At 41.3% G+C, this 11,460-nt stretch overlaps 1 protein-coding gene across 2 annotated transcripts in view; it reads right to left on the reverse strand.

Moving 5' to 3' along the window:
* Nucleotides 1-6,134: 6,134 nt before the first annotated feature.
* The window catches only part of PIWIL2 (piwi like RNA-mediated gene silencing 2), a 47,185-nt gene continuing 41,859 nt past the window's right edge, over nt 6,135-11,460 (reverse strand). Inside the window, exons 20-22 of one of the 2 annotated variants that reach the window (XM_003793976.3) lie at nt 8,082-8,335; nt 7,565-7,672; nt 6,135-6,372 (exon numbers count right to left, since the gene is read on the reverse strand). In XM_003793976.3, coding sequence (XP_003794024.1) covers nt 6,216-6,372; nt 7,565-7,672; nt 8,082-8,335 — 519 coding nt within the window. In that variant the 3' untranslated portion in view covers nt 6,135-6,215. The remainder of the gene's footprint in view (nt 6,373-7,564; nt 7,673-8,081; nt 8,336-11,460) is intronic. The other variant, XM_023515577.1, reaches the window with a different exon arrangement.

Genomic DNA, 11,460 nt, shown 5'->3' on the forward strand with positions numbered 1-11,460 from the left:
CCTTAGGTGTACGTGGCTGGCGCCTTAGCCGGTTGAGGTATAGGCGCCGAGCCTTCATTCCTGATTTTAATAATTTGAGCCTCCTCCAGGGGCTGTGCCTGTGGCTTGGCGAGTGGGGCGCTGGCCCCATATACCGAGGGTGGCAGGTTCGAACCCGGCCCCAGCCAAACTGCAACAACAAAACAAAATAGCCAGGTGCTGTGGTTGATGCCTGTAGTCCCAGCTACTCAGGAGACTGAGGCAAGAGAATCACCTAAGCCCAAGAGCTGGAGGTTGCTGTGAGCTGTGATGCTACAGAACTCTACCAAGGCCAACAAAGTGAGACCCTGTCTCTAAAAAAGTAATAATAATAATTTTTCAGCCTTTGCCCCTTTAATATGCTGGTTATAAATATTCATACTATACACACCTGTATCTGGACCGGGCTTGGAGATTTCTCATGGAGGCTTTATCTCTACTCCTTTCCCTGATCAAACAGCAACTTTCCTTCCTGCTGCCCTGGAATGAGTGGCAGAGATTTTCTAGTCTGCTTCCAGCTCTCTTCATTCAAGAGACTCTATTCCAGTAATCCTGCTCTTCACAATGTCTGAGGCTACATCTCTTGTCCTTACCTGTAATGAAAGACCTCAGTGCTCCTGCCTCTGTATTTTGTCCAGAACCCTGAGAGCTGTGCTAAGCCCACTGCCTTCCTTTCTTTTCTTGTACTGGATATTAGCCTTCCTCCTCCCTTTCCACTCTCTTCTTTGCTTCTTTCCTATTTCCAAGTTCAACTACAATAAAATATATATATATATATATATATATACACACATATATATATATATATATATATATTTTTTTTTTTTTTGGCTGGGCATGGGGCTCACGCCTGTAATCCTAGGCATTCTGGGAGGCTGAGGCGGGAGTTCCGCAGTATGGAGACCAGTCTGAGGAAGAGCAAGACCTGCTTCAACTAAAAATAGAAAAATAAGCTGGGTGTTGTGGGGGCGCCTGCATTCCCAGCTACCCAGGAGGCTGAGGTAGAAGGATCACTTGGACCCAGGAGTTTGAGGTTACTGTGAGATAGGTGATGATACTGCACTCTACCCAGGGCAACAGAGCAAAACCCTGTCTCAATTTTTCTGTTTTGACCAATGTTTGTCACAATGGTCAGCTCAATCTTCCATGTTGCTAGAAGTCTACTTTCCTCATGTTTAAAAAAACAACATAAAACCGGATTTTCTTAGAACTGTGTTAGGTTCGTAGGAAAACTGAGCAGAAGATACAGAGATTTTCCTCTCCTGCACTCACCTACACACAGCCTCCCCCACTACGATTATCCTGCCCAGGGAAGCACATTGGTTACAATTGGTGAACCTACACTGATACATCATTATTGCCCTAAGTTCACAGTTTACATCAGGGTTCACTCTTGACGCTGTGTATTCTATGGGTTTTGACAAATTCATAATGACATGACCTCACCATGGTAATTTCACTACCCTGAAAATCCTCTGTGCCTCGCCTATTCATCTCTCCCTTCCCACAACCTCTGATTCTTTTGTTTTTGGTTCTTTTTTTGAGACAGAGCCTCAAGCTGTCACTCTGGGTAGAGTACCGTGACATCACAGTTCACAGCAACCTCCAACTCCTGGGTTCAAGTGATTCTCCTACCTCCACCTCCCAAGTGGCTGGGACTATTGGCGCCCGCCACAACACCTGGCTATTTTTTGGTTGCAGCCGCCATTGTTGTTTGGCAGGCCCGGGCTGGATTCGAACTCGCCACCTTAGATATATGTGGCTAGAGCCTTAGCCACTTGAGATTCTTTTACTATTGCCACATTTTGCCTTTCCCAGAATGTTACAGGCTGGAATCATAAATCTTGCAGCCTTTTCAGATTGGCTTCTTTCACTAAGTAGTATTTAAGCTCCTCTGTATCTTTTCATGACTTGACAGACTCCTTTTTAGCACTAAATAATATTCCATTGTCTGGGTGCATGACAGTTTATCCATTCACCTACTGCAGGAATTTTAAAAATTATAAATACATCAGAATCTTGGTGGCTATAAATGTCCATGTACAGGTTATAGTGTGGACAAGAGTTTTAAAATCTCCTTTGGGTAAATACCAAGGAGCATGACCGCTGGATCATACAGTAAGATGTTCAGTTTTGTAAACAACAAAAACCTTCCAACGTGGCTGCTATTTTGCATTCTCACTAGCACAGAGGGAGAGTTCTGTGGCTCCACAACCTCCCTAGTATTTGGCATTGTGTTTTGGATTCGAGCCATTCTAACAGGTGTGTAATGGTACCTTGTCTTAATTTGCAATTCCCTAAGGACACATGATGTTGAGATCTTTTCACATGCTTATTTGTCATCTGTTCATCTCTGGTGACCTGTCTGTCCAGGTCTATTGCCCACTTTTTAATTGAATTGTTAGCTTTAAAATTATTAAGTTTTAAGAGTTCTTTGTATATTTTGGATAACAGTACTTATCAGACATGTGTTTTGAAAATATTTTCTTCCAGTCTGTGGTTTGTCTTCTTATTTATTTATTTTTTGGAGACAAGTGTCTCAAGCTGTCACCCTGGGTAGAGTGTTGTGGCATAATAGCTCACAGCAACGTCCAACTCTTGGGCTCAAGTGATCCTCTTACCTCAGTTTTTCTGTTTTTAATAGAGACGGGGTCTTGCTTTTGCTTAGGCTGGTCTTGAACTCGTGAGCTCAAGCCATCCACCCGCCTCAGCCTCCTAGAGTGCTAGGATTACAGGCATGAGCCACCCACCCGGCCTGGTTTGTTTTCTATTCTCTTGATTTTCCTCATTTTTTTTAAAAAAAGAATGTCCAGACAGGAGAAGTTAATAAGTTAGCCATACAGCCAAAATTAAAAAAGGTAATTCCAAATCTCTGAGAAATTGATTTCAGGCCCAGATTTTAAGGATTTCAACATAAAGAACTTGTCATTTCTAAAATCTCTTACTTTTTCACACCATTCAACAAAATGCTGACCAAATAAAAAAGGCCCTGTCACACCATACAGGAAATTCCCCATATCCTTAGTTTTGCTTTCTGAGGTTTCAGTTGCCCTCCATCAGCCAAGACCTAAAAATATTACATGGAAAATTCCAGAAATGAACAATTCATAAATTTTAAATTGCATGCTGTTCTGGGTAGCATGAAGAAATCTTGGATCTTCCTGCTCCATCCCAATGGGACATGAATCCTCCCTTTGTCCAGTGTATCCTTATTGCAGATGCCACCTTCTGCCCCTTAGTCACTTAGCAGCCACTTGGGTCATCAAACTGAAATAACACAGTACTAAATATATAGGGTTTGGTACTATCCAAGGTTTCAGGCATCTACCGAGGGTCTTGGAGTGAATCCCCCAAGGAAAAGAAGGGGCAACTCTACACAAATTAGGCTCTTTCTGGAATGATTCAAGGAGCACTGCATCATTTGAGAATGGAGTTTCCAAATAAATAGAAAAAATTATAGTGCTCTAAGGGGATGCAGTGGTAAAGTGATCAGCCAGATTGCTTAGGGAAGGTATTTTTTAATTTTTAATGATACATAGTTGTACAATATTTATGGGGTACATGTGTTTTTTCATATAAGCATACAAAGTGTAATGACCAAATCAGGGTAATTGGGATATTCATCACCTCAAACATTTATTATTTTTTGTGTTAGGAACATTCCAATTCCACACCTCTATTTATAATTTTGAAATAGACAATAAATAATTGTTCCCTAAAGTCACCCTATTGTACTACTGAACATCAGATCTATTTCTCCTATCTAAGTGTATTTCTGTATCCAAGGAAGGTACTTTTAATGGTTACAGACTCACCATAAGGTGTATGTAAAGAAGAGCAATCATTAAAAAAAGAGTGGGTAGCAGGGAGGCTGCCTTGGAAGCTCTCTGGCTCTCATTTAGGCTAACAGAAATTGTCTGACGGGAAGACATCAAAAAACAAGATAAATCAGGACAATGCCTATAGCTCAAAGGAGTAGGACACTGGCCCCATATGCCAGAGGTGGTGGGTTCAAACCCAGCCCTGGCCAAAAACTAAAAAAAAAAAAACAAACCAAACAAATTAAAAAAAAAAAAACCCAAGAGAAATACACACACATACACACACACACATATGCAGTATCAGTTCTTCATTTGTCCCAGAAGTGAGACTGCTAGTGTCTTTTTCCAGTAAGTCTTGCCACCCAGCTCATAGTGAAATTACCTGGCTACCACACAGAACACTGGAGCTACACCTTGCATGCAGAGTAACAAATGAATACCTCTAGGAAGTGCTGCAGCTCTCCAAGGGAAAAGGCTGTATCGATATAATAAACAACACTATTGCAAACACAACCACACATTTATACAAATTTGTTTTTATTTCTCACCCTATGACCCAATCATTTGGCATTAAAACTGAAAAACAAGGCAAAAAAACCAAGAATAAAAAGTGAAGACATTTTTGTATTATATGTACTCAAGTATTTGTCTTTGTCTGTTCTCCTATCTATGAGAAAAGAGTGTTAGGAAATCCAACTTCAACAGAGAAATTCAAAATGCTTCCCCCCAAAATCAGAAAACTGATCTGTTAAGCCAGAGATCAGTGGTTCTCGGTGTTTGATTCTGTGGTTTTAAAATTCCAGGTCTTAGCCTCACCCTTGTCACATGCTCCAAATAAAACCAGAAGGGCACTCACAACACTCATCTCATCTCCTCAACCTCTGCTGAGTGCTGCAACAAACTAAAAACTGTCTTGGATTTCTTCTTTTAAGGAGCTTTATGCTAAAGTTCCTCTTCTCATGCAGTCATATAAAATGGGTATTTCTGCTTTGTTCCCTCTCTGCCATCATACCAAAAAATAAATAAGTACAAATTAAAAAAGGTTAAATAAGACTGACTTTTAAAATCCAGTAAAGCAAGATAAGATACAATTAAGCTTGAAAGGACTGGGAGAAGATTTTAAAACAGGGGGAGAGGGAGAAAATACAGAAAAAAAGTACTTTTCAAAAACATGGAAACCTGTAGGTATAGTGACAACTTTCTAAACTATCTGGACTTTGGTAGAAGTGTCACAGTCATCAAAGCCAAATTCTGGAAATTTTAACTTAGATTTAGCAAAGTTCCTTGCAAAGTTATAAGCCAAAAGCCAGGAAGAGGTTTTTATGCAAGAGAAATGAGTAATTCCATTTACAAACACATATAAACAGAAATGAAGGTCACATACATGGGAGAAAAGCTCAATAAAAACTCACACCTCTTGCCGAACTTTCCTAGCTATTGAATTTTTTCCGTGTGTTCTGATTACTTAAAAAATAAAACTTAACTGGGTGTGGTGGTGGTGCCAGCGTGTACCTGTAGTCCCAGCCACTTGGAAGTCTAAGGGATCCCTTGAGATCAGGAAGAAGTTCAAGACCAGCCTGGGCATCACAGCAAGACCCCCTCTCTAAAAACAAACATAACACTAACAACAATACTAAACTTAGTAAAGACTGTCACAAAGAACAAAGATGTGTGTGTGAATGTGTATATCTGGGGAGAAGGAAGCAATAGTATGCTGTAAACTAACTGAAAGCTCAAGAGAAAACTTCACCTGGGCTGTCTCAAGTGGCCACAGAATAGCTGAAAGCCACTTTCAAATCCAAGTCAAGTCACAGGCATCATAAACTCAATCCCCACAGAAGATTAAGTCAGCAAGGGCCTGGGTATGCCACAAGCTGGTTTTACTGCACAACTTGTGCACCTGTCAGCCACAAAAATACCTATTCGAAAAGTATTGCTCTGTAGGCCTGCCATGACCTTTCCAGGCTGCCTGAATAAAGAAACTCTACTTTATGAAACTTACAGTGACTTTACTCATGGCCTACCTCTGGCCCCAGTAATGGGACCACTCAGCAAGCACAAATGAAAGATGTTACTGCTGCTTCTGCAGCTTCTACCGCTTGCTTGGCTCCCCGATTTACCTACAATGGTCTGCACACAGCGGCATACCACCACCACATGCTCTACAAACACAACGAGGCAATTTCCAGTTAGACTTAAAAAGAAACTTGCTTTGTCGTGATACCTGGTTTAAAAAAAAAAAAAACCCTTATTCTATAGGGTTGGAAGAAGAGGAAATGCCAACATAAAACCCACTTCAGTCCCTGCTGATTCTGCAGGAGTCCCAGCTGAGTTCAGAAGTGGCTTTCTCCTAACTGGCCTGTGCAGACTATGCAGTCAGAGGAAGAACAGGTTCTCACACAGCTGCATGGCTGGCTCATGATGTAAGATCTGTCCTGCTAGGAAAGCTAGCTTGTGGGCATACTTGCAAGGAGCCGGGACTCTGATGGTTCCAGGCCAATTCCAGTACATGTGGCACAGTTTGAAAGTCAACCTGTAGGCAAAGAAGAAAATGGGATCCTTGTCACCCTCCACTTCCAATTTAGGATATGCTTATTACTTATAGGGATGACACACAGCATATCGTCCTGAAAATGGGAACTGAGGAATATGTGATGCAGCTTTTTGGAATCATAGTTTATAATGGAATTATTTCTACTTCCACTATTCAGAACTCACAGGACATTGGTAAATCCCCTCACTTTAGACATCTCCATGTTTTATATCAAAAAAGGAAAACAACACAAAGAGAAAATCTTTTTTGTCAAGCAGAAAAGGCTTCAGAAGGATAAGTACCCAGTAGCGTATGTATATATCTGAACTCAAGGGCACAGGGTTTCAAATCTGGCTCTATGCCATAATTACCTGAAAAGAGTTTTTAAAAATACAAATACCTCAAAGCACTTGGGAGTGAAGCCTGGCATCAGTATTATTTTTAAGCTCTTCAAATAATTTTTTTTTTTTTGAGATAGAGTTTCACTATGTCGCCTTTGGTAGAGTGCCGTGGTGTCATAGCTCATAATAATCTCAAACTCTTGGGCTTAAGCGATTCTCATGCCTCAGCCTCCCAAGTAGCTGAGATTACAGGCTTCTGCCCCAATACCCAGCTATTTTTTGGTTGTAGTTGTCATTGTAGTTTGGCAGGCCCCGGATGGATTCGAATCTGCCAGCTCCAGTGTATGTGGCTGGCACCCTCACCACTGAGCTACAGGCACCAAGCCAAGCTCTTCAAATAATTTTAATGTAAAAATGGAATAACAATTACTCCTTGAAAAGATACCATTATTGTCAAAGACATAACAAAGTCAAGGAATAAATAAATTTGGGGTGGGCAAAGAACCCACCTTAGCTAGCTGGCTAGGATTATTATTATTATTATTTTTTTTTTTTTAGTCTCACTCACTATGTTGCCCTCAGTAGAATGCCATGGTGTCACAGCTCACAGCAACCTCCAACTCCTGGGCTTAAGTGATTCTCTTGCCTCAGCCTTCCAAGTAGCTGGGACTACAGGTGTGCCACAATGCCTGGCTATTTTTTGGTTGCAGCCATCACTGTTGTTTGGTGGGCCTGGGCTGGATTCGAACCCGCCAGCTCAGGTGTATGTGGCTGGCACCCTAGCCACTTGAGCCACAGGCACTGAGCCAGCTGGCTAGGATTATTGAGAAGTAAGTTACTCATCAGCCCACCTCTGCATATGATCAGGGCTCAGGTTTGCGGTGTTGAGAACACAGACGTAATGTGTAGGAATGCCACAACCCTGCCGTACATGATGGGCAAGAAGGTAGAAATCCACCCTAGTAAGGAAAAAGCATAAATTAGTTATGTGGTTGAATTTGGGCAGACAGAGCTGGCAAGGCTCTTGGAGATCACTGTAGCTCCTTCACCTGGGACTCAGAGGTCAAATCACTGGTCAAGGACACACAAGGATCAGACCAGGATTGCAGCTCAGGTCTCCTACTCCCTTATTTGCCTGAAGAAGGTTAAGTATAACTATCTTAGGAAAAAAGAATATATGTTCAATACTTTACACTTAAAGAGGTAAAGTTGTTTTTAATTTGTTTTCTAAAAGCTTCATTCTTTTAACTGCAGCATCTCTGAGGATTCTAGTCCATACCTCTCTAGGCAACCTCCCTATTCTAATACCCAGGAAATAACTTCTCCAACCTATTTATTCTTCCTCAAATGCTGTTTTTGCCCACTTACCATTCACAACTTGTTATTGTATGATCCACCACAGTCCCCGGGGACGGAGTCACAAAATGCTCAGATGTAGCCAGGTACAGATTGGTGCTGATTTTCTTCTGAACTACAAACACCACCATCTTGGGCTGATAATTCTCAAAAGCTTCAAAACACTTCTGTAGTTGAGGAATCTCATAGTTGGCGACTGTCTTTAGCTGGCCATCAGACACTCCATCACGGTACACCACAATCTTCTCTGGTAGACAGTGGTTCACCTGAAATGACACCCTGGATGAGGTGACTCACATGGCCCTTGAGCTAAAGAGTGAGAGTCTTACTCAAGTTGTACAACCCGGAGTCATGGCTGCAGGCCGTTTAACTTGTCCCAAAGCTACCATGGTTGAAGGGGAGGGAAAAAAGCTTCTAATCATTTCTAGACACAGGGTGGTAAAACAGGCCTGGTATAACAAAGGTGTTATAAAACACGAAAGTAAAATAAGTTAAGTATGAGTCACATACACAGCTTATCCTCAAGCAGTATGAACAAAGTTCAAAGGAATGGTGGGAAAATTATGGGCGGAAGCAATCTTCCTTCTACTTGGGTTTAAAACTAATAACCACCTGGGCAAAGAACAAGGTGAAGTGTTTGAGAAATTTTAACACATGACCACACGTGCCACAGATCATCCACCATCCTCAGATTTTTATATACTAGCAACACTTAAAGTTGCTGACAAGTGAAACGGTCAATTACGGAACATTATCTTACAATCTGGCATAGTGTGAAGCATTTTTACTATAACCTAATAATTAGCAAACAACCAAGTGAATTGTCTATGGGTCCAAATTAAATTGAATGCTGGGTTCGCTTTGAAAAATTATTTTTCCCCATTCAGGGAATACAGTTATGTCCAAATTGTATTCAACTTCAATAATTCAAGCTTCATTTTAAACTAGAAGTGCCCTTAAAACAGCTTTGGTTTAACTCACATTTGATTCTAGTTGAGTGTGGTTCATTTTAGGTTTCTGTTCACAATTCCCCTCAAAAACCTAAATTATGAATTAGGTTTAGATATGAATTAAATACGTATGTACTATTCTTTATAGTTTACATGAAAATTTGATTTCAAAATACTCTTTACTATTATTAAAAACAATCACTTAGAATCTTTTGAAGTTTAAGCTCAGAGGTTCAAGTATTTTATACATACACATACACACACACACACGCGCGTACATATATATATATATATATATTTTTTTTTTAATGAGTCAGAGTCTCACTCTGTTGCCATGGGTAGAGTGCCGTAGTGTCATAGCTCACAGCAACCTCATCTTGCCTCAGTCTCCTGAGTAGCTGAGACTATAGGCACCTGCCACAAAGCCTGGCTAATTTTTTTTTTTTTTTTTTTTTTTGCAGTTTTTGGCTGGGGCTGGGTTTAAACCCATCACCTCCAGCATATGGGGCTGGAGCCCTACCCTTTTGAGCCATAGGCACCGCCCAGCCTGGCTTATTTTTTAGTTTTAGTAGATATGAGGTCTTGCTCTTGCTTAGGCTGGCCTCAAACTCCTGAGCTCAGGTAATCTACACACCTCTGACTCCTGGAGTGCTAGGATTATAGGCATGAGCCACTGCACCTAGCTTCAAGTATTTTTTTTTCTTTTCTTTTCTTTTCTTTTTTTTTTTTTTTTGCAGTTTTTAACCAGGGCTGGGTATGAACCCACCACCTCTGGCATATGGGGCCAGCGCCTTACTCCTTTGAGCCACAGGTACTGCCCTAGACTCAAGTATTTTATAAATGCTCCCTTTTTCTGAGAAACTTCAAGCAGTACATTTGCAAACATAACAATTAATCTTCACAGTCTCTGACTGTGTTACTTTTTTTTTTTTTTTTAGAGACAAAGTCTCACTGTGTTGCTCGGGCTAGAGTACAGCACTGTAATCTTGTATGTACATATATATATGAAAAGCTGTATACAAAAGGTGAGACCAAGCTAGATCAAGGAAACACAGATACTCTGAATAACGGAGAAGGAACACAAAGTCAGTGGAGTGAAGAACAGAGATCAAATGTGAAACAGTCACTGACATCACCACTTTCTTTATTTAACACATGTAACCAACCACTGAGGGTGAGGCACTGTACTCAGCCCTATAGGAACCTCCAGCAGAACTGAAAGACATGGTTCTGGTAATTAAGGAGCTGAAAAATCTAAAAATAATCAACAGTGTTACATTTTCTAGGTCATCTAGTCCTGCAGTTCTAGCCCCTGTGCTCTGGACTGGTACTGGTCCCTGACCTGTTAGGAACTGGCTGCACAGCAGGAGGTGAATGGTGGGTGAGTTGAGTGAAGCTTCATCTATATTTACAGCTGCTCCCTGTTGCTCACATCACTGCCTGACCTCTGTCCCTATCACATCAGCAGTGGCATTAGTATCTCTCTTTTTTTTCCCATTAAATGATAGCTGTGTACATTAATGCAATCATGGGGTACAGTGTGGTGTTTTCATATACAATTTGAAATATTTTCATCAAACTGGTTAACATAGCCTTCATGTCATTTTCCCAGTTATTGTGTTAAGACGTTTATATTCTACTTTCAGAAAGATTCACTTGTACCCTTGTAAGATAAACCACAGAGGTGATCCCTCTAATCACCCTCCCTCCACCCATCCACCCCCCTTCCCTCCCCTCCACTTCCCCCCTCCCCATATTCTTAGGCTATAGTTAGGTTATAGCTTTCATATGAAAACTATAAATTAGTTTCATAATAGGGCTGTGTACACTGGATACTTTTTCTTCCATTCTTGTGACACTTTGCTAAGAAGAACATTTTCCACCTCCATCCATGTAAACATGAAGAAGGCAAAGTCTCCATCTTTCTTTATGACTGCATAGCATTCCATGGTGTACATATACCAAGTTTATTGATCCATTCGTGGATCGATGGGCACTTGGGCTTCTTTCATGACCTGGCAATTAGCAACTGGGCTGCAATAAACATTCTGATACAAATATTTTTGTTGTAATGTGATTTTTGGTCATCTGCAGCCCACAAACCCTACTGTAAACTGCAGATGCAAGGTATCCAGGTTGGGGCTCCTTATGAGAATCTAATGCCTGATGGTCTGTGGTAGAGCTGAGGCCATGAAGTCAGAGCTAGGGAGTGGCTGTAGATACAGATTACCCTTAATATCGAGAACTAACTGCACAGAGACCATTAAAAATCAATTCCTTGGCTCGGTGCCTATAGCTCAACCGGCTAAGGCGCCAGCCACGTACATCTAAGGTGGCGGGTTCGAATCCCCAGCCTGGACCCACCAAACAACAATGACGGCTACAACCAAAAAATAGCCGGGCGTTGTGGCGGGCGCCTGTGGTCCCAGCTACTTGGGAGG

The sequence above is a fragment of the Otolemur garnettii genome, unplaced genomic scaffold (assembly GCF_000181295.1).
Source record: "Otolemur garnettii isolate 467f Iridium unplaced genomic scaffold, OtoGar3 scaffold00074, whole genome shotgun sequence".
Classification (NCBI taxonomy): domain Eukaryota; kingdom Metazoa; phylum Chordata; class Mammalia; order Primates; family Galagidae; genus Otolemur; species Otolemur garnettii.